Below are 27,278 nucleotides of genomic sequence, written 5' to 3'. Positions count from 1 at the left end.
CTTTTCACAAAAATATATAAAAAAGACAAGAGAAAAACAATAAATGAAAAATGAAAAATAAAGAAAATACTGAAAGGATAAAAAAATCAAAATATATAAAATAATGCAAAAGAAAAAAAAACAGTAAAAAAATACTGAAAGGAAAAAAAAAGAAAAAAAACTGCAAAAAATAAAATTAAAATAATAATAAAAAAAACAGGAAAAGGAAAAAAAAAACATATAAAAAAAAGAGAAACAAACCCAGAAAAAGAAAATTCAAAAAAGTGTAAAACAAAAAGGGGGGGGGGGGGGAGAAGAAAAAAAACGCTGAAATAAGGTTTCGAACTGGATATTTACTTTTTATGTAGTCTAACATATACATTTCTTTATACAAATGCATACTTATGTTTCTATAAGTATTTCATGTCATTCTATATTTTGTAATTACTTGAATGTAATATTTTAAAATATTATACTTTTCACAAAAATATATAAAAAAGACAAGAGAAAAACAATAAATGAAAAATGAAAAATAAAGAAAATACCGAAAGGATAAAAAAATCAAAATATATAAAATAATGCAAAAGAAAAAAAAACAGTAAAAAAATACTGAAAAGGAAAAAAAAGAAAAAAACTGCAAAAAATAAAATAAAAATAAAAATAAAAAAAAAACAGGAAAAGGAAAAAAAAAACATATAAAAAAAAGAGAAACAAACCCAGAAAAAGAAAATTCAAAAAAGTGTAAAACAAAAAAGGGGGGGGGGGGGGTGAGAAGAAAAAAAACGCTGAAATAAGGTTTCGAACTGGAGACCTATTGAAAAGTGAAGTGATATGCGCCTATTACCACTGAGCCACCATTCAACCATGCATATTTTCCCTTAAACTAAATATATAAACGTTGATTAGGCGGGTGACCGCATACCATGCGGGCGCCCGCATGCAAGTTTTTGCGTTCAATTATTATTATTATTATTAAGTTATGGTACATATTGATAATACTATATAAATAATATAATGAAAAGATCATCTTTCAATTTGAAATTGATTTCAAATGGAGTGGATTTATTTGTTAACTAATTTTTTTTTAGAAAAACGAGTGAATATGGTATGAATCTCAATCTAACAAAATATTAGAATGATTTAGATGTTAGCATTTTGACAATTAATCTAAGGAAATAGTTTTTGAAGTTCTTAAGATATTAGTAATTGCATTTTGACAATTTCTGTTATTATCCAAGGGTAAATTAGTGAAATTCCTTAATACTATTAGTTCCTCTCATAGAAATACACGAATGCATACAGAATTACAAATTTCATCCTCCCTCTCCATCACACACGCACAGCCATGTCCTCAGCAGCACCTTGGACATCAACTATTCTGCAAAAACCCCAAACCCCTGGCCCTTCGCTATTCTCTCATCTCCCCCTTCCTCACTCTCGCACCATCCAATTTCATAGACTCAACCACAATCTCACCCTCAAGCCCCTCAACTCCTCTTCCCAACCTCTGTATGGCTCTGTTTCACCAGCTCCACCACAAGACGAGGACGACGACGAAGAGCCCGCTATCGGTGACTGCCTCGTCTACGAAGAGGGCATCTTCAACGACCCATTTATTGAGAACACCAGAAATTCCAGGCGTTCCGGCGCTCACATCACTAAATCGGCTACCAATAAAGACGCCGATGTCTCGCCGGAAAACCTAATTCCGGATGAGTGGCAGGATGTCCAGAAGGAATTGAACATCACGAAGAAGGAGCGGCGGAAGATGGCGCAGGAATTGGAGTACGGCACGCGGGTGGCGAAGCGGAGGCAGGCTCTGATGCCTCTGAATTCGGAGGGATTTGAAAAAACGAGGCAGGATAAAATTGAACAAATGAGGCTGGAGAAATTTGAGAAAATTAAGCAGGAAAAGATAAAGCAGCTGAGCCCGGTGGTGCTTGATAATCCGAAGAAGGCGTATTTTAGGGAGATAAAGCCTGAGAAGGAGACAAATGGAGAGGTTAGTGGAGGTAGAGTGGCGCCAAGGAATCCGAGGCTGGCAGTGTATGGAGTAGGTTTGGAGGATGTTTCTGCGTTTTTTAGCAGTGGGAAGTATGAGAGCGCTGCTGCTGATAAATCTCAAGGTATATCTGCGGCATCTTGTTGTTTGGTTTTGTGTTGAAGTAGTGCGTAAACATTGATTTTGTGAAGGGATTTGATCGTGCTTCAGGAGATTTAGAAGTGCTTATGTTGTGCATTTGTGTTGTCATTGTTGTTTTGGGCTCTAGACTTGAGATAATTGAGAATTAGGAACAGAGTGTTTCATTGAAGTTATGCCATCTTATCTGTTTGGATTATGGTGATCTTGGTGAAAATTGTGGGATTTTCCTCTGGTATAAACTCTGAGAAGAGTATGGCATTATCCTACATGTGCAATCTTCCCACATAGGAGAGGTAGGAGATTGTTTAGTACTCGAAAGATTAATTGTAGGAGCTGAGGTGATCTAGTTTTCTTGGTATGTAGTGTACAATAATAGCCTTAATATGTAAGCAGAAGTATTTGAAAATCCATGGTATCCATGCTGTTGTGACCAAGTAGCGGTAGCATTTTAAATATGAATCTCAAGCTGCATAAACCGTAATGTTATGACTTACACATTCCTCTTTGCTCTCCTCTCTAATCTGCATTTCTCTGTGATTGCAATACTGGTGAAGGCACTGGTAAATTATTCTCACAAGAAGAGAAGGCAATGATGAATAGGCGGGTTCCTGATGTAGCAGTTGCTACCTCGGTGAGTATCTCATGCCCCTTGTGACTTCTGTCCTATAAGAAGAATAGTGTGATGTCGTGTAAATGTGGATATGATGAGAAGTCCCCTCCATTTCAATGATCATGTTTCTGCTGTTCCTAATGATTCTCACCTGCAAAGATACAACAATGTTGCTATTTTGGCATGTCTGTATGCTAATTCAGGGAGCCGAGTATTATTTTTCAGGGGAAATGGCATCCTCTGCATACTCTTGTTGCTACCGGAGAATTTTACCTTGTTGATTCTCTGTTAAAGCACAACCTTGATATTAATACCCCAGACAAGGTAAAGTGTGCGTGAACTCCCATGTTGCTGGATCCCTTGTAAATTGTAATAATATCTATCGGGAAGGATGGCATTATCTCGATCTTGCTGCTAATTCCAGTTTGCTGTAATGGCCCCTTTTCCTACAGAATGGACTGACTGCAATTCACAAAGCAATACTTGCCAAAAAGCAGGCTATTTTTAACTTTCTTTTGAGGGAATCAGCAAATCCATTTGTTCGTGACAATGTAAGTTAAAACCTCGTGTTGTTGGGATCATATACTGTGATTAAGAAGATCCTCCTTTGTCATGCTACTGCATATCCTACATTATAGGCCCTGCCTCTGGATAAAACATGATAATTTACTCATCATGAGACACATAATTAACTTATTCATGACAACATTCGGTAATTGAAACCAACTAGAGTATCAATTTGCTAAATGCTTCAGCTCTGTAGTCAACTTCACTATGAAGCCCAGCAGATCTTTTGTTATCATTTTTTGGTTCCAACTATTTGTGCATATTATATCCTCATTTTTATCACTGCCACAGTTCGGGCTGTGGAAGAACTATTGGCTTTAGTTATGTTTCTGAGTTATTTTTTTGCTACAACAGGAGGGAGCTACCTTATTGCACTATGCTGTCTTTGCAGCTTCTAGTCAGATGATAAAGATCTTGTTATTGTACAATGTTGATATAAATCTTCAAGATAATGTAAGCTTACTTATCTAGATTTTGAGCTACCTATTTTGACACCCTTTTTTATGAGGTATCCTGAGGTTAATTTTTACTTTTTTCTCGTTTTTACTAACAGGATGGATGGACACCATTACATTTAGCAGTGCAATCCCGAAGGACAGATATACTGAGGCTTTTACTGATCAAGGGAGCTGATAAATCTCTAAAGAACAAGGTAAGAACTTGGGGATGAAATAATAAATTGATTATTTGTATTCTTTGTGCTTCACAGATTAATCTCAAAGTTTCAAAGCTACTCTCTCGTACTAGTAATCTTTTAAGAAATGGCACGAGTTGAGTTGCTTATTTTTGTCGTTGGCTGCAAAATACACTTTATTTCTTCTTATAATTTACAAAATACACTTTATTTCTTCTTATAATTTATTTTAATTTTGGCAGTTGGTGATTCTGTTAAAACATTTTCTTCTATCTCTAGTGAGTAGCATGCATTATCAGTTCAAAACATCTGCCTGGCAGATTAACACATTGGTGTCCTCTCATCTTAAGATCATCACACTTTAAAAAGAAAATGTTTCATATGCTCAGTTCTGTTTAAGCATCTTAATTTTTTTCACCAATTTCCTTCTTGCTCAGGATGGATTTACTGCTCTAGATCTTTGCCTCTACTCTGGCAGAGATACAAGAACTTACGAACTCATCAAGCTCCTCAAACGCATTTACTAGTCTTCAACTATTCAACAATTCATCCATCCTGACTGCTTTTGCTGCAATCAAGGCTCGGATGGTTGGTTGTATCATCTCATCATAACCGTTCTCAGAACTATCCAGCCTATAGTATAGCTGCTTATAGTTGGAGCAAGGGCTGCACAGAACGCCTTCCTCGCCTGCTTTGATGCAGCCAGCACACAGCTCATGAAGGAAAATGCTGTATTCTGTAGCATTTGAGAATGCTATGGCTGGAATGTATAGTATAGCTCTGTAGCATCATTCATTGAGTTCAACTATTTGACTAATGGCAGTATAGGATTGTAATACAGAAACAATGAGGTTTTAATATAATGGTAAGTAAGTCGGCTCCACGAGCATTGTAGCTTATGGTAAGTAAGTCACCTCTGATTTGTAAGAATGAGAGGTGAGAGGACGGATCTGAACCCCCCTCCCCCAACTTAAATTTTTTAAAAACTCTGCATTAGGTCTCTACTATTGTAGTGTTGGGGTGTGTTTGCTTATCTTAGGAGAAGATCTTTGTGGTTGAAAATGAATTAGTGAAACTTGCTTTTAAGTTTTTTAAGTTTATTAGTAGAAAATTGTGAATGAAATGGAGTTATGTTCAGAAAATGAATTGTAAGAAGGGATAAAAAAAAAGTCTCTCTTTAAATCCTTTTTTTTTTCCACTCTAAAGAGTGGATAATATTACATTTTTTGAGATTTAAAGAGAAAAACTTTTTAATGACAAATTTACAGCTAAAAAGAGCATATATTTAGGGTGTATTTGCTTTTTATCCATCTAAATAGAGGGATAATATAAGGTAAAAATTTATCACTTAAAATGAGGATCATATTTTTATATCTTGTTTGATGTGAATGATAAGTGGTATAAAATTATCTCTTTTTCAAGAAAATGTGTTGCCCGTAAATTTATACCATTTGCTCGAATTTTTTTTATTATATCAAAACAAATAAGGTATAAGTAGTAAATGAAGTTTATCCGTTTTTTATACCTCAAAGCAAATAAATTCTTAAAGTAAATTTGCATCCCTCGCAAAGATATGCTAAACAACTCTTAAAGTTAAAATAGAAGAAGATAAAAAAGGATAAATTGTTATAAAATACACTTGAAATTGAGGTTTTGGTAGATAATCTTTAAAATTTAAAATAAAATACACGAATAAATTAGCAGATTACCCTATTCCCTATAATACAAACTAACTTGGCAGTCGAATTTGTCTACATGACTAAATCGTCCCATAAACTAAAGAATGTTGTTTTGCTTACAAGCAAACATTGCCGTTTTTTTACTAAGAGCATCCACAGTGGTGACTCGTTCTCCCTTACTCAAGTAAGGGAGAGATCGAGTAAGCCACTCTGGCACACTCGTGACTCAAGTATTACTCGAAAAATTGAGTATGGCCCATTCCCTTAATCTGCTGAGCGCATGCATTCAAGCGCTATATTAAAAAAAAATAAATTTTTAAATTTTGAATTAAACGGCTTTTGAGCCGATTTTTCTCTTTTTTAAAAAAACTTTTGTTTCAAACGGTCATATGATTGTTCCTCCCTATTTTTTTTCCTTCTTACTCTATAAATATCTCCCATTTATTTCTCCACTCATACCTTCATCCATTCTCTCTATCTATATTTGTCTCTTTTATTCTTCATCATCTTTCTCAAATGGATCAAAACTATCCCAACTACTATAACCTAAATTGGGTCCCCGATCTCTCCGGAGACTAGCATCCCGATTTATCGGGATTCAACTTGCGGACGGAGCCCCCAAGCGGCGAGGAGAAGACGCTGGCCGCACATAGTGCGTCGAAGCCAAAGAAAAGCGGGCGGCGGAAGGCGATGGCCTTCAAAGAGAAGGCGCCGACGCCGGCGGCGGAGGAAGGGAGGGTCCCCCGTCATACCTACACCTAAGAGGAGACGGACCTCATCGTCCGAATTTGGGCGGAGGAGACAAACGACGCTATCCGGGGTGTCGACCAAAATGGGAAGTCCTATTGGCAACGGGTGAACCCCTTCATCGGCGCCAATCTCGGCCACCGGCAAATAAAATCACACTGGGCCCGAGTGAGTTCAGAGGTGAAACTATGGGAGTCTATTTGGGTGGAGACGATCTCCAAGTGGCCTTCCGGCCATTCCGACGACATGCTTCGAGAGAAGGCCCAAATTATTTATCAAGCAATGAGCAAAAGCGGCCCCTTCAAGATGTGGAATGCGTGGAAGCTCCTCCGGACCAACCAGAGGGAGACGTGCATTCCTCCAAGATGACAAAGACTACGGAGACATGCGACTTCACCACCTCAGCGTCGGGCGAGGAAATCACGTCTTCCTGCCCTATTGGAAATAAAGCGACAAGGCGACGTTGAGAGCGGCGAAGGGGAAGGAGAAGGGAAAGGCGTCGGCATCGCAAGTCTCGGAGCCTCCACCCGAATGCAAGGAGTACTTGGACAAATCCGACAACAAGCTCAAAAGAATTATCGTGGAGTACGCCAAGAAGAATGAGCTCAAGCGGGAGATTCACGACGATCAGATCTTGTTCATGAAGACATCTGACATGACACCAGATCAACTAGAACTCTGCAAGGCACGGGTGGCGAAGATTCTAGCTAGGCAAAGGGATGAGGGAAATTTGTAGGCTTTTTTAAAGTAATTTTTAATTATGTCTTTAGTTTTTTTTTTAATATAATTTGTAGGTTTTTAAATTAATCAATTTTAATTTTAAGTAATTGTGTTATTTAAATTTGTGCAATTAAAATTAAATGAAAAATAAAAAAATAAAAAATAGAGTCAGAGAATGAGTCATCCCACTGTAGATGCTTTACTCATAAATAGTCATGTCTCTATAAAGTAATAAGTTTATTCAACCATCGTGGATGCTCTAGTCCTCCCAAACAATACAATTTAGAGTTTAAGAGTATGTATCGAATTCCAGAAATTCATAGAGCACGACATTGATCTCCCTTTATTTTTAATCAAACCGGTATTTTACTTGTTTTTAATTATAATTATGGAAATAAAATATAGTAATGCGTAAAAGATGATGGCCACATAGGATTCCATTCCTTAGCTAGCAACAGCACTGATAATGCAACGGTTCTTTATCCCATAAATTTATCTTTCCCATAAAGTCGTCGGCCGAAATATCATTCCCAATCCCCACCCGCCACGTCCCTATTAAAATTCCCATTATTCTTTAAATATATAAATAAACAAATTTCCTTTTCTATCCGACCGTTGTACAGCCCTCTTCAGTCGCCACGCTCATTTTCTCCTTACAAAAAACACACAATCTTGTCCAACAAAAAACATGCCAAGCGCCGCCGCCGACCGCTGGAAGAAGGCCGTTGCCATGGGTCTCTCCCTCTTCGGCCGCAGTTTCAACCCCTCCAAATGGTGCTTCTTTCTCTCTCTCTCTCTTTCTTTTTTTTGGCTTTACTTTTTGTGTCTTTGTATTATTAAATGTGCTGAGGTTGTGCTTTCCCTCCCTCCTCTTTTTGCGTAATCTTTTGAAGCAAAACGTCGGCGAAAATGGCGGTGGCGAGGATAAAGCTGCTGAGAAACAAGAGAGAGGTGGTGATCAGGCAGATCAGGCGCGATATTGCTCTGCTTCTTGAGTCCGGCCAAGATGCCACTGCTCGTATCCGAGTAATTCATTTACCTGTGCTTGATTTTGCGTTTGAAGTATTTTTTGATTTTGTGTATTTGTTTCGTTGTTGTTGTAATTGATTTTGGGGTTATTAGAAGCAAGGTTTACCCATTTAATTTGGTGAAAGATGTGGATTTTAGGGTAATGATGCATTACTATGAATCTGTAATCCTTGATTTTGAGCTTATTAGCGACCAAGAGAGTGTTGATATATAGAAAAGATAGAGGCTAATCCACCACATACTTGGATAGATCGAACAATTATCAACTTGTTTGATTGTGTTTGATCATATGATATGTATTGTCATAAGGAAACCGCCCCCTTATAGTATTATGTTGATTTTGTTTTGTTAAACACTTGAGTATTGTTGCTCCTTCTGATGGTTTTGCAGGTTGAACATGTGATAAGAGAACAGAATATAATGGCAGCGAACGAGTTAATCGAACTTTTCTGCGATCTAGTTGTGGCCAGGCTCTCTATCATAGCAAAACAAAGGTTGGTTTGGAGTCATACAGATCCAGTGATCTGAATGGTGAATAACATAATGTTTGTGGTGATGGTTGCAGGGAATGCCCGCCTGACCTTAAAGAAGGAATATCGAGTTTAATATTTGCTGGCCCTCGATGCTCAGAACTTCCGGAGTTACTGGCCATACGAGACGTTTTCCAGAAGAAATATGGCAAGGATTTTGTTTCCGCAGCTACTGATCTGCGACCCAATGCTGGTGTCAACCGATTGGTAAATTTCAATTTTCGTATTTTGATCAGTTGTTTGACAATTTTTACACGATGACTCTCTTGTCTGCTTGCAGCTTATTGAAAAGCTCTCTGTTAAGACGCCGTCTGGTGAAGTGAAGTTGAAAGTTTTGAAGGAAATTGCAAAGGAATACCAGGTTCAATGGGATACCACAGAAACGGAGGAGGAGTTGCTCAAGCCTCCAGAAGAGCGTATCGTATGCCTTTCTCTCTCCCTCTCTCTCTCTCTCTCTCTCTGCGTGTTTCCAGCACACTCTTAGTCTCCGATCTTGTTTCCTTTTTCTTACAGGAAGGTGTAAACAGTTTTGTGAGTGCATCGGGTATGCCTTTGAAGCCTGTCCAAAAGCCGCCTCTCGAGTCAAATGATGCATCAAACAGGTAATACTCGATTACTTGCACAATCTGTTATGTAGGGGCATCTTGTTCTTCCATTTCTCATCACAAAGTTGATATTCTTGAACAGAGGACAAGGTAATATCATGAATTTTCAAGACGTGGCATCAGCTGCTGGTGTTGCTGCTGAGAAAGCACTTGCTGCTGCTGAAGCAGCCGCGGTCCTAGCTGCCTATGGAGGCAGCAAGCAGATGCCTGCTCCTCATGATGGCGGCGCAGGCATCCCTCGTAATTCCAGTAGAAAGTTTGCACCAAACTCCCGAGCTGAGTATGAAGATGAGAGAACAATCAAAGCAAATGGTTATGAATACTACTCACACTCGAGGGTCGAAAATGAGCAGAGGGTTGATGATGGTAGGAAGGTGGCTAGGAGGCAGAGCTATAACTGTCAGAGGGCGCCAACAGATGTCACCAGGTTTGATGAATCAGAATCGGAGTGCGATGAAGAAATAGAGATGGAGAAACCACCAAGTGGCGGCAACACAGGGAGAATTAATCGAAGACATAGCTATAATGCTGCAAACTCAGGCGTCAAATATGATGAATACAACGATGATGAAGAAGAAGAAGAAGAGGAAGAAAGAGGCAGTGGTGATGGGGCACCGGAGCGCCCGGCTCCACAAATTCCAGCTCGGCGTGTGCACCCCAAGTTGCCTGACTACGATGCACTCGCTGCTCGTTTTGAAGCTCTGAAACAGCACAAGGCAAGGCCTAGGTAAAGCGGCTGATGCAGTTTTCTTCTTTTTTGTTACTTTGCTGCACATTCACATACGTTTATCTATGAATATAATTAATCAACACGTTATATACTTTCCCTCTTTTGTCAATTGTAATGCATTCATTTTATGGATGTTAGTTTTGAAGAATACATATATATACATATAAGTTTGTAATTTATTCTTTTACATTGCTCTCCAATATTGGATCTTGAATCAATTTATGCAATTCGTGTATCATCCAGCAACGCCTTCGAATCTCGATTTGTTTTTTTCTTTTTTGAATTGGATAGGAAATTGTGATGGTTTTGCATGCCACGAAAAGCCATGCAAAAAATGCATTACCAAAAAAAAGTGGGTAAAATGTACTCTTTCTCGGAATGCCCCTTTAATGTTTTCACCTTACCTTATATACTAGTGTTGGCCTAACAATAGTTCGAGCCCTCTATAAAGATAAAATAATTCTTTTCCAAAATAAAGTAAGTAAAATAATTTGCTCAATTCGAGTTTTAAGAAGTAAAAAAATCAAAACTAAATGGCGCTTCTCATAAAAACAATTAGTTCAAAACGACTTAATTATAATACAGACACATATACATATAGAGAGAGAGAGTGATGCATATATTCTAGGAGAACGAAAAGATAAAGCAGCTAAAAATCTTGAGCTGTTTAATCCATCCGGTTAGGACGGCCCTCCATCAACTAAATTAAGTATTAAAATTTGCGCAAGTTTTCCTTTTCCAAATCCCTTTCTCCTCTCAACCCAAGAAAAATGATGTTGCACAAATTTTCATGGAAGCAGGAGAATTTTGCATGCTAACATTCCCACCCACATTTGAAACATTTTTGCACTCTCATTTATCAATTCGATTCCTGAAGACGGAGTAGTAAAAAGTACAGAAGATGCTACACAAATTCCTGCGGAAGAAGGGGAAATCCGCATTTGATCAGAGCATCATTTTTTGCAGTTAAATTATTGAGATTTGGTAAAAATGGACGATGGCTCGGATTGTTTCGGCCGGAGCGGAGAATTTTTCAATCCGGTTCTGACGATGGGGGCGCAGGTTTCATGCCTTCTTGTGATCTCCCATTTCTTCCAGCTTCTGCTCAAGCCCTTGGGCCAACCAGCACCCCTCGCGCAAATTCTCGTAAGTATGTCTCTCAAAACACATCATTTTTTTGTTAATATTGTTTTTATTTTCTCTTAATTTTTGTGTAACATTTCGATCATGTAGGGGTTTGTGTGTTCCATATTGAGACGATTTGCAGAAATGGTGGTTATGCAAGTTAATAGCATAGCATGAAGTTGGGGATAAGAGAAGTGGTGATGGTTTGGATGAATTTGGGTGAATGTTTGTTGAGGGTATTTGAGGTTGGAAAATGGAAATGAGAAGGGAAAAATATTGCATGAAATTTGGCAATAATCTTCATACTTGCAGTAATGTTGGTTTTAAATGATGCACTTTGCAGAGTTTAAGGCACAAAGTAGTACTGTTTATGTTTGAAGTGAAGGGAGGTATATATTAACTGATAGCATTGGTTTGCATAGAAGAAGAAAATGCCTTAAAGATAGGATAAATTCAATGCTGCATAAAATTTACGATCAGAAATCTGTGTTCTTAGCCTAAATACTTGCTGATTCATGAATTGGCTCCCACATTTTCCACTTCTGCTCACTGATTCTATGTTTATCTTTACATTTAAATCCTTCTAAAACTGTTTCCTGTTTTTCCTTTTTACTGCAGGCAGGATTCGTGCTAGGCCCGTCTTGTTTATCACACATAGACAGTGTCAGAACATTCTTTTTTTATAATTCTGCAGACTACTATGAAACCATGGCACTATATGCTCGGATCGTTATCATGTATCTTATCGGGCTTGAGATAGATTTTCCCTATCTAAGGCGCAACTTGCGAGTAGCAACCGTCATTGCCTGTGGAAGCAGTTTTATCTGTACGATATTTGCCATAGCTGTGACCTCTTTCATATATGAAGAGACGGGAGCTCAAGGTTCTACAGCCATGATGACTTTAACACTAGCAATCATCTTATGCAACACAGCCTCACCTTTCGTGACTTGCTTGGCACATGACCTTAAGTTTGCAAATTCTGATCTTGGGAGGTTGGCCATATCTTCGTCATTAGTAGCTGATGCATATGCTGTTTTCCTGTTGATTATACTTTCAACAAACAAGCGCGACTTTGGCTTCTCAGATTGGCTTGTCCGGGGAATTCTATATCTCATCATTGTTATAACTGCTATTTTCCTCAACATAAATCTAGCAGATTGGCTGAATAGGAGACAGAGAAACCAAAAGTACCTTAAAAACACCGAGCTTTTTGCTCTTATAGCAGTCTTGTTCGTTGCTGCCACATCTCTTGAGACTATGGGAATCAGCAGCATATTCGCATGTTTCATTCTTGGTGCACTGTTTCCTAGAGGAGGCAAAGCGGCTCGAACTCTCTTGATCAAACTCTCGTATTCAGTCCATAACTTTGTGCTACCGTTTTACTTTGGCTACAGCGGCTTCAAGGCAGATCTCACTCATATAAACAGTTTCCGTTACTTTGCTGTAGTTGCAATTGTTATCCTACTCAGCATTGGGGGGAAAGTAACCGGCACACTCGCTGCTTGCTTCCACCTGAAAATTCCTATGAATGAAGGGGTTCTTCTTGCTTTCTTAATGAACTTGAAAGGTCATGTGGACTTGCTTGCTCTGACCATTGGCGTTGAGGACAAAGTAAGTGTATGAAATTCCTATGTTTTGCAGCCTATTTTGATAATCAAATGAAGAAGATGGTGAAATTGAATATCAAATGTTTGATGCAGGTCATGTCCAGCCAACTATTCTGCAATTTGATGACAGCAGCTGTAGTGATCAATTCGTTGATTTGGGGACCCTTGATAGCTTACACGGTAAGAAGAGAGAGTGATATCCTAGGTTATAAGCATATAGATTTCGAAAACCAATGTCCAGAGAGTGAGTTAAAACTGCTGGCTTGTGTACATAGTCCCCGCCCCGTAGTAACCATGATAGGACTGATTGCAACTTGTAAAGGGCCTGATAGTGTTGCTATTTCTCCTTACTTGATGCACCTAATCGAGCTTCCGGAGAAAAACAAAACAAAGAATCTCTTGTACCATCAGAAAGCAGAAGACGAACTCAGTGATGACGACAATTATGGTGGTAACGATGTGGTGGAGATCAACGAAACAGTTGACATCTTTTGTGCTGAGACCGGGGTGATGATTCGTCAAGCTAAAGTTGTAGCACCTTATGCAACTATGTTTGCTGATGTATGTGAATTTGCTGAGGATGTAAGAGCATCTATCATCATTCTACCTTTCCATAAACATCAAAGAATTGATGGGAAATTAGAGAATGGAAAGGAAGGCATAAGGATTACAAATCAAAAGGTCCTCCTTCATGCAAAATGCACGGTCGCCATCCTTATAGATCGCGGGCTCACTGCTGGCTCCATGCATACATCCACCTCTGGTTCGTTGCATCACATAGCTATGCTGTTTTTTGGCGGACACGATGATCGGGAAGCATTGGGGCTCAGTAAACGTCTAGGGATGCATCATCGCATTAGCCTCACCGTGATCAGGTTCCTACACAAGTCGGTGCCAACGGAACATGTAGGGATCGATGTAGATCACAAGGAGGAGGACGTCTTGATGGCCATACCAAGTCACGAGTCAGAAGCCGATGCAGACAACACAGCCTTGACTGACTTCTTCAATAGGTATGTATGTATACTTCATAGCCACATTGTCTCCTTTTCTGGGTGCTGTTCTACGCAAAGATGTTTGCATATCTGTCATCATACATGAATAGGGTTAATGACCTCAACTTTCACATGAAAAACGGGTAGCATGTGAACGTCTCACCACGGGTTATATTCTCAGGTTCGTAACATCAGGTCAAGCAGGATATGTAATGAAGCACGTGGAGAACGGGGAGGAGACGGCATCGGCTCTAAGGGACATGGCCGATATGTATACGATGTTTATAGTGGGGAAAGGAAGCAGATGCAACTCCACATTAACAACAGGTATAAGTGATTGGGAAGAATGCCCTGAGCTTGGCAGAGTAGGTGATTTTTTAGCTTCTCCAGACTTCGAACTTTGTGGTTCAGTATTAGTTGTACAACAACATAGATCAGCCAGTGCTGATGAAGATCAATAGGATTTTATCTGCCTTATGTACAATTGCAGGATATGACTTTTTTTTCCCCTTTCTTATTTTCCTTTCATTTTCTCTTTAGAAAGAGAGAATGAAGGGGTTCGTGTGAATATGACATAGATTTTCTTCTTAAATATATATTGCCAGTTCTGAGGGTTACTTAAGGGTTAGACCAAATCACACCCATTATTACATTATGCTCAGTGGTTGTAAGTCTAATATTGTTTACAACACATGTCAAAGTGAAAAAACTGTTTTAAATTACACAAAAACATAGCAATATTCTTTCGAGAGAAAATAGCTATTCAAAGTTGGTGTTTTAAGAAATCAAAGATATCCATAATAATGCATCTATGTTGTTTGGATAATTTACATCTTGTAAAAGATGTGAAATCTAACCTCTACATTTTAATATTTTTCTGGTTTACCTGAAATCCATTACAGATAACTGCAGTTTTCAAACATAAACAACTCAGAAACTTTCACATGCAAACTTTGCCCATCACGAATAAGATTTATACAGGACAACGTTATATCATTAAACCAATGGGTTGAAATGGATTAATGCGAATAGAGTTGTAGTCTTAGGGAGCACTACTTACATTATCGTCTAGCTTGGCAGATAAATGTTTCTGCATTGCCAAGGTCGACTCACGAGCGAAATGCTTTTGCTTCAGAAGTACATAGGGGTATCCAATAAACGAGAGAGGGTTGGCTGGCTTTGAAAATGAACGTATTTCGTACCACACATCCTTCTGTTCATCCATTGTAATTGAGAAGCATTCTTCCCCTGCCTGCTCGCAACCAAAACAGAGTTCCATCAGCTTTCATTTATATACTACTATTATTCAAAGGAATAAACCCAAAAAAAAAAAAAAAAACAGAAAAGGAATTAGTTCTTAAACTTTCTACTCTTAGAAATTTAGTCCATCACACAGAACACTGAAGGCTCGTTTACTATTCAGGATTGATATACACGATTAAGTACTTTTATCTTCCTCCCAAGAATTTCTGCAACCCTAGCACCGTAGAAATTCAGCCCTTTCAACAACATATGAATCAAGCAAGTTATCTCAAATTGTAGAAATATGAAGGCTTTAGGATGTCCCAAGTTTCTAATCCATCTTAGTAAACAATAAATTAGCATATTCTATTTTTGAAGTATCTAGGCTGATCCTTAATAGTAAATGTCCCCTGAAGCGGACAAGAACAAAATAACACTACAAAAACTGTACCAGCAGGTGCCCCTGAAGAGTTCCGCTACCAAAACCATACGAGGCCACAGCATTCCTTTCGTTCCTGGAGTCATCAACGTAAACAACTTTTAATGGCATCAGAAGCCAAGGAAAAATCGCTTTTGTGCACACACAAAACTTCACCCCACTCTCAATAGGAGTGTTGGGATCGACAAATGCCCAGTTCAGACTGAAATGCCTGCAAGATTGAATTATTACATGAGATCAGAAAACACTATTTATTTGTGCTATGCATCATGTGTACAGAACGTTCTAACAACCTCCAATTCTGAAGAGCACTTTTGCCTCTCTCAAACGTCTCATGACCTGAACCAACTAAAACTCTGGCATGGTTAACCAGAAAACTGCCATCTGAAAGATCCTTGTCTTGCTTAAGAGCAGAAGCGGGTTTAGCTGTAGCACCTTTATATTTAGTGTCATAATTAAAGTCACCAGACCTGTCCATGGGTAGAGCCGTAGAGTATAAAATGCATAATGCAAACAGAGATAATAACCTAGAAATGAAGAATAAAGAAAAAGAAAACTGTATTGCAAGAAAGATGAAGCTTACTTCTTAATGCATTTCTTCTGTTCTTGATGAGATGGACGGTACAAGGATAGGAAAAGCATCTTCCTGATATATATACAGTGCTAGCACATCTGGAGGGAGAAAAACGACATGTAAATAAAAAGTCTAACTAGAAAATGAACTATTTCAAAAGACATGCTAGGTAAAATGTTCACAACAAGGATATCTCATTCAGTTTTATAGGATGGCCAATATTCTCTTCTTATTAGTCTCATACTCCACAAAAAAGTGGTGATTTCTGGGGTAAGTATAATTATTCCTTTTGAGTTACATTGATGGTTTTATTCTTCATCAAATCCTCCCAGCAAGTTGATCTTAAATTTTCTCTAAGCTAATATTGTACTTTCAATATGCATACATACAGTTTATTTTAGAAGTAAACTTTGTAGTCCTCAAAACTTATATCAGAATAAAAACATGATCACATCTGATTTGAATGTCTGGTTGTATAAATCAAACAACAAATGCACTTGTTTTTGGAGCAATTATGGAAGAGAGGATCAGAGGACTAAAAAATTCGACTTTTTATTTTATTTTCTACTCGAGTATAGACATACTTTTTGGATATGAAAGGCATTCCATCTTCTCCAATTGGAGGTTGTTAGATGTTTATGTCTGTTAATCAGTAACAACTTAAAACTCTAGGTGACAAGTGAAAAAAGAAAAAGAGCACAAAAAAATTAACCAGCCTCAACATTAAAAGAATCATGAAAATGGCCAAGAACAAAACATATGTTAAGCAGCCAGACATTTAACAGTGAACACAAATACCCAAAAGCTTGTCTCAGCTGGCAGTAGTCCTACACTAATGACGTGGATTTTGACATAACTTTTATTCAGCAATATCAAATTATATTGAAATCATCTCATGATGCCGATTTTCCAATGCCAAAGTGAATGAATTGATTCAGGCACTCTTTCTATTGATTTTAATCCATGTGCATAGCTTAGAACAACATCCAAATTTGGGTAGATTTGACGATGAACAAAATAAAGAGGGTGAAAAGAGAAACCCTAGGCATATTGGTAGGAGTGGGAAAGGGGAGTAGTTACCTGAATTGCAGACTTACTCTGCAGTCTTCGTTCGCACTGAAACAGAGACAACACATTGTTGCATTTTGCCCTTTTCTTTATTTTCACTATTAATTTCTAACATTGACTTTCCAACTCGTTATCACTTTACAAACCCTTTTTTTCTTCATGAAAATCCGCGGTCGTCACGTTTCAAAACTGTTTTCAGCCCACCTACAATTTTTACTTGTATACAATACGATAAAAAAAAAAAAACCGAAAAGCTAACTTATGCCTTCACATAAAAAAAATGTATTAAAGCAAATAAAAAAAATGATTGAAAAACAACCAATATAGATATTCTTTGCGTCTATTATAAAATTTTCTACTTTTTTCTTTTAAAATTTATACAAAAAAAGTTTATATTCTATTTTTAAATTATATCTCATCATTTAAAATATTTTTTTTATTTTTATCTTTTATCACTCTTAATATAAATTAAAACAAAAAATATACAATTTATTTTTATTATTTTCAATGTACTATAATTTGTAAACTTTTATTGTGGAGGGAGTAAGTGAATGAGCGAGTAGTGAGAGACAGTTGAGTTCCTGACCCAACTAATCTTAATTAGTCACACTTTCTTGTAAACCACGGATCCGCCTAGTCAGATTCGCCGTCATTAACCGCGCTACAACCACCGCCATACAACGGCTTCGCGCTTTCCCACCGCCGCACAACTACTGCGTCCCACAGCATCAGCGGCGCGAGCTCATGGCGGCCAAGGCGTCGACCAGTTTCTTCAGCATATTATCATCTCCATCATCTTCTTCTTCTCTGTTTTTCCATCGGACTCCATTTCTCTGTCCGGCTTCACTCTCAGCTACTTCGCTTCCCAAATTCAAGGTTAGACTTCATGTTTCTATTTTCTCGCGCCTCTGTTTTTCTCTCTGATGCGTGCAATACGATTAATCGGTGTACCGTAATTGATTGCAAATTGGTAGGAAAGAATTCCGGGGCTAGGGCACGTGTTGGTTACGGTGAATTGCGTGTCGGAGCGTAGCAAACAGGCTGCGGAACCGGAGCCTGAAATAGCTCCCTCGCCGTCGTCGGAATCTCCATCGTCTTCTTCTGTTGCCGGTGCCGATAACGACGCGGACATCTCAGCATACAAATGGATTGTGGCTCTTGGAGGGATTGGATTGCTGGAGACAGCGTATTTGACTTACCTTAAACTCACGGGTTCGGACGCTTTCTGCCCCACGGGTGGAGGCTCGTGCACCACCATCCTGACAAGTGATTACTCCTCCGTTTTTGGTAATCTTTTACCTCGAATAGTTTGGCACTAGATTTGTGTTGTTGGAGTATCTTCTGTTACATATTAGTGTACTGTTGCGGGATGACATATGTTTGCTTGTATTTTGATATGAGTAGCAAGTATAGAAGATGACTTTTGGAAGTTGCCTAGGAAATGTGAAAGGCTTTAGCGAGGACTGTTAGAATACAAAGTGTTGGAATATGAATCAGAGAATAATAATCATCCTCTTGAAAAGAATGAAGACTACTTTACATTCACGGAATGTTGACAAAGAAAATGCTGATGACTTCAGGCCCCATTTACAAGGGAAATGCTAACGAAACATTTATTTTATGTATTTATGTAAAGGTTCTGTGTAAGGAGGATGAAACTCAATCAAATACCTTAGAACAGATGCGAGCTCACAGACCTGTTTTCACACTCTTCCTTCTATGCCTTAATCTTGCTAAAGTAATCCTATGATTTTGAGACATTCAAGATGAATGATAGTTCTCTTTTATGTAAGGGCTTGCGGTGCTTGATGAGTAGAAAGAACATATTACTTTCGTTGTAGGTTGCCCAAATCTATTGCAGGTTACTGTTTATTTGCTTCTTGATGTGCACAGTGCTCGCCCTCCAATTTATTTGTATGAATATTTTTATTTATGATTGAGAAAATAGTAATTTAGAATTGATTGTTTTGGTGAAATTAACAGAAAGCCTAAAAAATGTATGTGTTGGTACTTGGTAACTAGAGTCTGATCGTAATTAGTGTTGACACCTATCTTCTCTAGAATCTTATCTGTCACCTAACTTACCAGCAGAATATGTTCTTGCTAGTTAGTGTTGACACTCAGTTTAACTTCATTTATATGTCTTATCATATAGTTGGCATCACTCCCGTTTTAGTGTCTTTAGCAATGTTCTGATGAGGAATCATTTGCTTCTTCTGCATGTTGGCAGTCCGCAGTCTCTGTCTGAAATAAAAATTGTTTTCCTTTTCTCCTATTGTCAGGTGTTCCTTTGCCATTGTTTGGCATGCTTGCATATGGTTTAGTTGCAAGCCTTGGCTTACAATTGGGTACGGAGAAAAGGACATTTGATACTGGAAAATCTAATGGCGAGATTATCTTAGTTGGAATTACTACCTCGATGGCAGTTGCTAGTGCATATTTCTTGTACATTCTGAGCACTGAGTTTTCTGGAGAGTCGTGTTTATATTGTTTGGCGTCTGCAACATTATCCTTCAGCTTATTCTTCATAACACTAAAGGTTTGTCCCCGGCAAGATGCTTAGTCTTTTTAACTGCTTAGTTCTATTGAATTACAAGAAAGTTGGGGGTTGAACTTGCAGAGGTTTGGGCTACAAGAAATTCAAAAAATATTGGGCTTACAGCTATTTGTAGCTAGCTTGGTGGTTATTGCGTTGACTGCATCTTACAATACTGCCCAACCAGGTTCATTAAGGTAACCGAGTTCTCTAGTGATGTGATTGTAATTGAGGTCTGTTACAGCCACCTTGTGGTAGGAGTGTAGAGTTTACCCTAAAGCAAAATTTTGCCTGATTCATTGTGATATTTAAGTTTGAGAGTTAAAAAAGCCAAAAGAATGACATCTCACTTAAAAAGCTTCTAATGTTAACTGTCAGACCTCCAATATTCTAGTAAATTCATCAACTACTTGAAGATTGCTCTTCTAGCTTGCCAAGTTGCTATTAGTTTTACTTAATTATTTCTAAAATTTCCACCCTGTGCACTTGTCAAGGTTGCTTTCTTACATTGGATGCATAATGAGTTTTTGTATATCGAGTAATGTAAAGACTTGGGTTAGGAGCTATTGGAATGTGTTATAGTCTGCTTTATGACCTTATGCTCAAAGGCAATATATTTTACGGTTTCTATACTAAGGACCTTATAAATGCGCAACAGCATGATGGAGACTGAAATACCGTACTTTGAAACTGAGATCACAAAAGAGTCAAGTCCTTTGGCCATTGCTCTGGCAAAACATTTACATTCAGTTGGAGCAAAACTATATGGGGCATTCTGGTGTTCACACTGTCTTGATCAGAAAGAGGTACTTTCCTTTCTGTTTCACTTCCATCCAATTCATATTGCTTGTTACTAGAAAAAAAAAATATTTGTTGTTTTTAAAGATGGATTTGCAGAAACAAGCTATGCCTTGCAGCCCTTGTAAAAAACTACTAGATCACAAAAATAACAAGGATCTTATATATTAGTTGTGGGACATTCTTTAGAATATGTATCATCAGGTGATAAAGTAACTAGATAAAAAAGTTTGTTTGTTTGGTTTCTGGAAATAGTACAGTTAGTTCAACTTGTCAGATATTTTAGGCAATAAGAAATATCAAGTCGTAGCATTGGATTCTCATTTCACTTCTAATTCCCGAGAGATTATTTCACTTAAATTAGCATATTTTCAGCCTTAATTTCACTTTCCTCCAAGACAGAGTAAGACTCATCAAAACCTGATACTATTGCTGGTGCGCCTAAGAACTTTGTCGCACCTTGGGTTTGAGATAGTTCTCGAATGCCTCAATATTAATAATGATTATTATGCCAAAACAAAAGAAAACAAATGCACACATGATTCATATCGTCAAATATACCCATTCCAAAATTCAATTAGATGATCGGATACTTAACAGTTTACAGACTAACTTTTGTTTTCTGCTGGCTTGATAGATTTTTGGGAGGGAAGCAGCAAAAATATTGGATTATGTGGAGTGCTTCCCTGATGGAGTAAACAAAGGAACTAAAATGGCTCAGGCCTGTGTAGATGTTAAACTTGAAGGATTTCCAACCTGGATAATAGACGGTCAGGTAAACTCACAGTCTAAAATGCCTTTTACTTTGAATCAAAGGATAAATTTCTTTAAGAAACTTTGTCCTGTTTCGTATTCATTGAACTTGGTGTGATCCCTCGTATGGCTGTCTTACCTGCCCGTTTACCATTGACCTGAGCGGGTCTATAATTTACCAGATATCATTAAAATGAAAATGATATGCTGTTTCATGTCCTTGTTCTGCTAGCTTGTTTATGTTTCAGAGAGAGAGAGAGAGAGAGAGAGAGAGAGAGGCCCCACATGCTAATTCAAATCCTGCTGCAGGTTTTGAGTGGAGAAAAGCAGTTATCAGAGCTTGCTACATTATCTGGATTCGGACTTGAAGATAATGCTGAGACTAAATAGGATGTTGTTCCGGCCATTTTTGTCTTGCATTACTTTTTACAAGATGGTGATATATAGACAAGACTTATTCAGCTCCCTTCCCGTCTTACTCTCATTTACAATAGTAATATCATCTCGATAGCCCTATACCGGTTACATATTAGGATAGCCAGCTATTTCAGTAAACGTTTCATCACTTGTTGAATAGAAGGGAAGAGCATAAGTGTAGATGATGGGGAAGAGTGGGACTTGCATCGTTTTGATTAATTTGCCGAGCCAAAGAGATCTAAGGCTTCTTCCTAAGCACCACAAAACCCAGAGCATCGAGTTGTTTTGAGGTGTCATCTTCATGATCATGTGCCTTCTACTGTAAATGAGAGTATGAACAATATTTATGATGTATGCAGCTTACAGGTAACATGAATATGTGTATTTATGCAGTTGGCTCGAATAATGGTAGATTATAAAGCTGTTATTACATGGAGTAATTGTAATAAGAATAATTTTGTAGCTCAGCCATGTATAAAAAGTCCTTGATTTCATCTTTCTCCGAGTTCTTCAACTTCTCTAACGGCAGTTGCAACAGTTGGGCAATTCTATTCCTCGCTTTATATATTTTCGTTTCTTTTTAATTGTGAATATAACGAAACTCGAAAAGTGGTCGTATAAAAATGTGCATCTCGTATGGTCAGATTTTGTTGTCGGCAAGTATAAATGTGTACCTGGAAAATTATTATATTACGATATTTTAGATTGTAGAAACTAGAATGCATTTCGAAAATAAAAATAAAGGCACAGCTGAGTAACTTGTTGAGTAAATCAGATCTTGTGGACCCTCACTTCGCCTCGCCATTCACAGAAAATAAACCATCAAGAGTTCTCAAATGCTTTCTTCTCCATATAAAAAAGTTCTTACAAAATTTTTGTTCTCTGACATCCTTATACAAATGGTATTCCAAGAAAAAAAGGGTTAGGAGTGACAAATAAATTAAAGTATAACAACAGCACAAACGCCAATTTCCCTCCCAAAGAAGAAGCGGTGTTGAAACCTCATCGTCGTCGACCCTGCTAACAAAGTCAAATCAGCGATATCATAACTTCACTCACAATGAACTGCTAATTGTGACGACGATGGCAGCTTTCCCTTGATTGGAGTTGGATAATCATGTACCCAAAAGGAACTCACATAAACAGCAATACAAGGCATTTTCTGGTTAACATCTTAAAAAATAACAGGCATTATGTTTTATAAGCTAAATTTCTTTATTTCATAAACAGCACATTTTGGCTGGTTTAGGAGAAACTTACAACATAATTGCATGCTACAAGAACTTACAAAGAAAGAAACTGCAAAATCAAGAAATAAGATTACAAAATCAAAGTAGTGTTTTTTATTACAAGAATCAGAAAAACCTCATTAGAGTCCAACACTCACAATAAGCATAAGCAATCAAATAGCATCAAAACGTCGAAGCCATGTTATGGTCATGACTAGCTGAAAAGTTCATTTTCTCTCTTGAGTACTACTACTCGAAGTTAGCAAGTGTATAAACCTATTATCAAGCTAAATATATATTATATAGTTAGTGCCATAAAAATACTTTCATCTGCATCTATAACTCAATTGGCCAATTGCAAGAACCATCATACATACCCAAAGTTGAGAGTGTACTTAGAATGACATATTAGTGCTATTCAGTTGCTATTGCAGACAAATATCACATCAACAAAACATCCAGAAATTGAAGCTCACCATTAGCATGCATGATGATTTGATGAATTAGGCTTTGTACTCATGAACACGAATCCATTTCGTAGAAGACCACTTGTTCCCTTTTATAACAGGACAGCCAGCTGAAGCAGACCACAAGCATGTTTTTTAAGTTAAACGATATTAACATAGAAGAGAAGATAGCTGCCTGAGGATATATCAAAAGGATTACTACTACTTAAACCAACAAAAAAGTACTAGTCAGAACCACAACTAACCATGCAAACTTGATGAATCCAAAGTTGCATCTGGCTTCATGCTCCAGAAAAGTAGCGCATCACCCATTTTTGGTTTAACTGAAAGTCCTCCTTTCCCACATTCAGATAGCTCATTCCAATAGGGTACAGAACTAAAATTTCCTTTTGCTGCAGGAAATACAGTTTCACCTCCTTCTTCAACATCTGATCTGTAATTCACTTCAAACATTCAGAAGAGGTAAAAATTGTACATTACACTGTAGTACTGAAATAGAGAAGCCACTTACAAGTACATCAGAACAGTGGCAATCCGTTGACCACCATTCTGCGTGTTATGTTCATCAAGAAAATAGTCATAGTGTGGCTCATACTTTTGCCCTGGTTCATAATGAAGAACTTGAAGGCCTTCACCATGCTCTGCAGATTTAAAAAAAAAATGATTTATGAAAAGTCTAAAATGTGAATAACAATACATGGAATGAGACTAAGATACATTAATACTTCCACATTTCACAGGTGATGTAGGAGACAGCTGTATTACCCCCCCAGGGCATCTTTAGAATGATTCAATAGACAAAGAAAAATATTCGAAGTAGAAATTAATGCAAAAACAGCCAATTGGAAAACAACCTAACAAACCAAAAAAGCAAGATGGAAAAATTGGGAAAATAAAAATAAAAAATCAGAATGGAATTATTAGACCATGGTATTTGATTTACCCTATATGACCGATCATCCCAGTCATAGCATGCATATCCAGCAAATTAAAGACAATAGGGCCCAAGTAACATAAGATCTTTTATGCAAGGGCAAAAACCACAAAATAAGCAAATGATTAAACATAGAATTTGATGCAAAACAATTGCCAATGAAAAACGTATTATTTGTCAATGCTCTATTTACAGATACATATGATAATCTAAACAAATCCATTCAAATTTCCCTATGGAAATTATGTTACAATCCATACCAACAGAACGTTTTTGGCACTCAATAATTAATAAGCTGCTTTAGGCAGTGTTGAATGAAAAAATTACTTAAATTGATTTTGAAGATGTTTCCTTAGCTCCTCACAATGCATAATATTCCATATGAAGTTCACCTATCTTGGTGGCAAAGAAATTTATAGTTCAAATTGTCACCAGTCCACAACATAAGACTACCTTTAACAAGTATGGGTAACAAAGGAAGACACTGAAGTATGTCACTGATCCAATCTAATCCAAAACAGAACTACTTGTAATCTAATGACTGGATTTCTAAAATTATTTTAGCACGTGACCTTTTTAGTGCATCAACGTTGATGTACATTAGTTATTAAAATGCATACCTACAGGGAGGAACGTAAAATCAGCAAGTCTTTTTTCAATTCTCTGAACAATTTTATCACGTCCTCTAGCCAGAAATGTTCCATAACTTGTACGAACTCTGCAAAGATTGAAAGGAAAATGAAGATAGAAAATTATGTGTTTGATTTTCCTCTTAGTTATACTAGTAAGTGAAAAGCATGTAGTTACACCAACTTGATATGGAGAATTTGTGTAAGATCAGAATAGTAAACTACTACTAGAAAGAAAACCACTATAGGTTTAGAATTTTTGAGAGCTTAATTAAGAACGAATAAAAGTTAAATCATAATAGCATCATGCAATTGCCTATTGGTATATAGTCAGCTTAGAAGTACGACCAGACGCTTTGGAGATTGGAGGTGAGTACACCTAAAAGGTGAGGTTTTTAAAAATCTTGACTTGCTTACACAGAAAGTAGCAGTTTGAGGCTATGTAGACTAGGATTAAAGCTGGTTGGGTCACATAAGAGCAGATCAGCTTTAGGATCTCACAAGACTGCTACATAACATGCAGCAAGATTCAATAAAAGAGTATTTAGACCAATGGTGTTATGCACATAATATTAGGGTAAAAAACAGATTGACAAAGGGTGAGAACTGGAAGTAAAGGTTAGAAAGTCAGTCAAGGTAATCTTGTGGGAGGCTCATTTGAGTATATTTTAGACATACACAGAAATTAGACAGACTAATTGATGGAGATGACTTGAATAAAGAGTAGAGACATGACGCAATCCACTGTTAGATCCCAAAGTTTTAAGTTTTTTCTAAATTCATTTTTGTGTCAATCTTTTAAATATTTCCTTCTGGATCTTGGTGGTGTTCTAGTAGGTTTATTAAAGTTGTTTTCATTTCAACTAGTATTGTGTATTTTGTGCTATGTTTCTACTGCGTAACTAGATAAGAAAAATTGATAGAACCAATAATGATGGTAATTTAGTATATGAGAAAGCAATGTGAATTACATAGAGCAATGATATCAGAATACATTTGAACATTGTTATATAACTTTGGCATAGGCCTGATCTGTGAGAAAGGAGGTAAATCATAAAATAACTCGGCCTAATGAGTAAGAAATGACTTCAACTTGATAAAAAGCAAGGAATAAGAATCGGCAAACCTGCTGTCCATACTTTTTCCAGTTTCACCATCAACAACAGTTGACTTTTCCATATGAGGCTGAGCAATACTAATTAGATATTCACATTCTTCTTTTGACTGTCAAGAAAGGATGAAAATATTTCAGCAACCAAACTGCCCTGACTAAGGAATGTAACATCAGTGAAGGTTAAAAATGTTTGAGGGATAGATAGTCTTGACAAAGAAGGTAATTTGGGTGTTGAACGGATTCTCTTGGTCATGCCAATTGATACCCGTTTCTCACTCCTAATCACGATCTCAAACACCAATTTCAAGATATAGCAGTCACCAACTCCAGTTTGAAGTCATACAACTAACAGCAACCAGTTCTACTTTCCTCTCACAAAAATTACCCATACCTCACTCCTACCACCACTGTCTAATGCGAATCAGTAAAAAACATGAAATTAGGTCTCAATTATAAATAATAAATTCATATCTGCACAGTACACGGATTTGCATTTACTGGCCTTAAGAAGTGCGTGCCTAACATATACGACCGATCTAAAAATTAGTAAAAGCTAGAGAGAGAGAGAGAATCACCAAAAAATGATGGAAAATAGAGGCTCTCGGCTCCCAGGAAATAACTTCAACCCATTGATCCTTGTTCTCCTCATCTCCATCATGTCTTAAACAATCAATATTGCACAGATCATAAAATTTCATCTTCGAACGAAAAAACAAATAAGAATTGAAGTTGCTGAATTCAGTTGAATTACGAGTGCAATGAATTGTGAGCAATGACGCTGAGGTCATGCGCTTTATGCTTTGAATTGCTGCTGCTGGATAACATTCCGAAAGCCAAAATGATGACAATCAGCAATGACAACATTATGAGCCCGTAGAGGAGCAACGTGGACGACGCCGTCTTCCGCCGCGGCGCGCTACTGTAGTGCTGGCGCCCCTTCCCTGCCATCGCTGATCGAGAAGGATTGTTTAGGATCTGGATTGCGAGGAGGGATTGAATCCACAAAGACGTAGAAATCCCAAATCACAAATCCGAACGACTAAGATTTATTTGACTCCCAGCTTCAATTAAATTTATACAGCTATTAGCTCTTTGGGTCAACTCTAATACAGGAGTTTTTGTTTTTCTTGTTTTTTTTAGGGGAACTAATCTAACTCTCACTAATTTAATATCGTGTCGTGTATGGCTATGTAAATTTTTTTCAATACTTTTTATTTAAAAATCTAAAGTAACTAGAAAGTCATATTAACATTTAACGCTATTTACTAAAGATCGATATCAGGAACCTAATGTTTGTAAACAAATCTATTTTCACAGACAGTCTTTCAAAAAAACTTACAAATTTGAGTTGACATTTTCTTGGGTGTTGCGTCTA

At 37.5% G+C, this 27,278-nt stretch overlaps 6 protein-coding genes across 9 annotated transcripts; 4 read left to right on the top strand and 2 right to left on the bottom strand.

Moving 5' to 3' along the window:
- The first annotated feature begins 1,275 nt into the window (after nt 1-1,275).
- Nucleotides 1,276-4,830, top strand: LOC131020110 (ankyrin repeat domain-containing protein, chloroplastic-like). The gene is made up of 7 exons (XM_057948783.1): nt 1,276-2,105; nt 2,677-2,753; nt 2,958-3,056; nt 3,185-3,283; nt 3,654-3,752; nt 3,853-3,951; nt 4,371-4,830. Exons 1-7 carry the CDS (start codon nt 1,325-1,327, stop codon nt 4,458-4,460), a joined length of 1,344 nt encoding a protein of 447 aa, XP_057804766.1. The 5' UTR covers nt 1,276-1,324; the 3' UTR covers nt 4,461-4,830.
- Nucleotides 4,831-7,594: 2,764 nt separating this feature from the next.
- On the top strand, nt 7,595-10,211 carry LOC131020109 (uncharacterized). The gene is made up of 7 exons (XM_057948782.1): nt 7,595-7,853; nt 7,973-8,105; nt 8,499-8,602; nt 8,674-8,845; nt 8,919-9,059; nt 9,152-9,240; nt 9,326-10,211. Exons 1-7 carry the CDS (start codon nt 7,768-7,770, stop codon nt 9,972-9,974), a joined length of 1,374 nt encoding a protein of 457 aa, XP_057804765.1. The 5' UTR covers nt 7,595-7,767; the 3' UTR covers nt 9,975-10,211.
- Nucleotides 10,212-10,577: 366 nt separating this feature from the next.
- On the top strand, nt 10,578-14,325 carry LOC131020105 (cation/H(+) antiporter 1-like). Of its 2 annotated transcripts, none has more exons than XM_057948775.1 (4): nt 10,578-11,119; nt 11,717-12,712; nt 12,802-13,721; nt 13,885-14,325. In XM_057948775.1, the coding sequence occupies exons 1-4, from the start codon at nt 10,964-10,966 to the stop codon at nt 14,162-14,164; spliced, it is 2,352 nt and encodes a 783-aa protein (XP_057804758.1). In that variant the 5' UTR covers nt 10,578-10,963; the 3' UTR covers nt 14,165-14,325. The 2 variants fall into 2 exon arrangements, with proteins under 2 accessions (XP_057804758.1, XP_057804759.1); XM_057948776.1 differs by having other exon boundaries at nt 10,985-11,123.
- Nucleotides 13,261-17,292, bottom strand: LOC131020108 (UPF0548 protein At2g17695-like). The gene is made up of 6 exons (XM_057948781.1): nt 17,039-17,292; nt 15,968-16,056; nt 15,678-15,854; nt 15,397-15,595; nt 14,764-14,955; nt 13,261-13,793 (listed from the first exon to the last, which is right to left on the bottom strand). Exons 2-6 carry the CDS (start codon nt 16,024-16,026, stop codon nt 13,737-13,739), a joined length of 684 nt encoding a protein of 227 aa, XP_057804764.1. The 5' UTR covers nt 16,027-16,056; nt 17,039-17,292; the 3' UTR covers nt 13,261-13,736.
- A 260-nt stretch (nt 17,293-17,552) lies between these two features.
- On the top strand, nt 17,553-22,026 carry LOC131020106 (thiol-disulfide oxidoreductase LTO1-like). 2 transcript variants are annotated; one of them, XM_057948778.1, is made up of 7 exons: nt 17,553-17,902; nt 18,001-18,313; nt 19,309-19,565; nt 19,647-19,759; nt 20,221-20,368; nt 20,998-21,135; nt 21,423-22,026. In XM_057948778.1, exons 1-7 carry the CDS (start codon nt 17,771-17,773, stop codon nt 21,501-21,503), a joined length of 1,182 nt encoding a protein of 393 aa, XP_057804761.1. In that variant the 5' UTR covers nt 17,553-17,770; the 3' UTR covers nt 21,504-22,026. The 2 variants fall into 2 exon arrangements, with proteins under 2 accessions (XP_057804761.1, XP_057804760.1); XM_057948777.1 differs by having other exon boundaries at nt 17,565-17,902; nt 20,998-22,026.
- A 333-nt stretch (nt 22,027-22,359) lies between these two features.
- LOC131020107 (probable prolyl 4-hydroxylase 10) lies at nt 22,360-27,278 on the bottom strand. 2 transcript variants are annotated; one of them, XM_057948780.1, is made up of 8 exons: nt 26,655-27,278; nt 26,479-26,563; nt 25,916-26,013; nt 24,781-24,878; nt 23,738-23,867; nt 23,472-23,659; nt 23,236-23,336; nt 22,360-22,550 (listed from the first exon to the last, which is right to left on the bottom strand). In XM_057948780.1, exons 1-7 carry the CDS (start codon nt 26,849-26,851, stop codon nt 23,263-23,265), a joined length of 870 nt encoding a protein of 289 aa, XP_057804763.1. In that variant the 5' UTR covers nt 26,852-27,278; the 3' UTR covers nt 22,360-22,550; nt 23,236-23,262. The 2 variants fall into 2 exon arrangements, with proteins under 2 accessions (XP_057804763.1, XP_057804762.1); XM_057948779.1 differs by having other exon boundaries at nt 22,360-22,547.

Source organism: Salvia miltiorrhiza, chromosome 4 (assembly GCF_028751815.1).
Source record: "Salvia miltiorrhiza cultivar Shanhuang (shh) chromosome 4, IMPLAD_Smil_shh, whole genome shotgun sequence".
In the NCBI taxonomy this organism is placed as follows: Eukaryota; Viridiplantae; Streptophyta; class Magnoliopsida; order Lamiales; family Lamiaceae; genus Salvia; species Salvia miltiorrhiza.
Note: the sequence above shows the minus strand (reverse complement) of the source record. Positions and strands in the feature narration are given on the sequence as shown.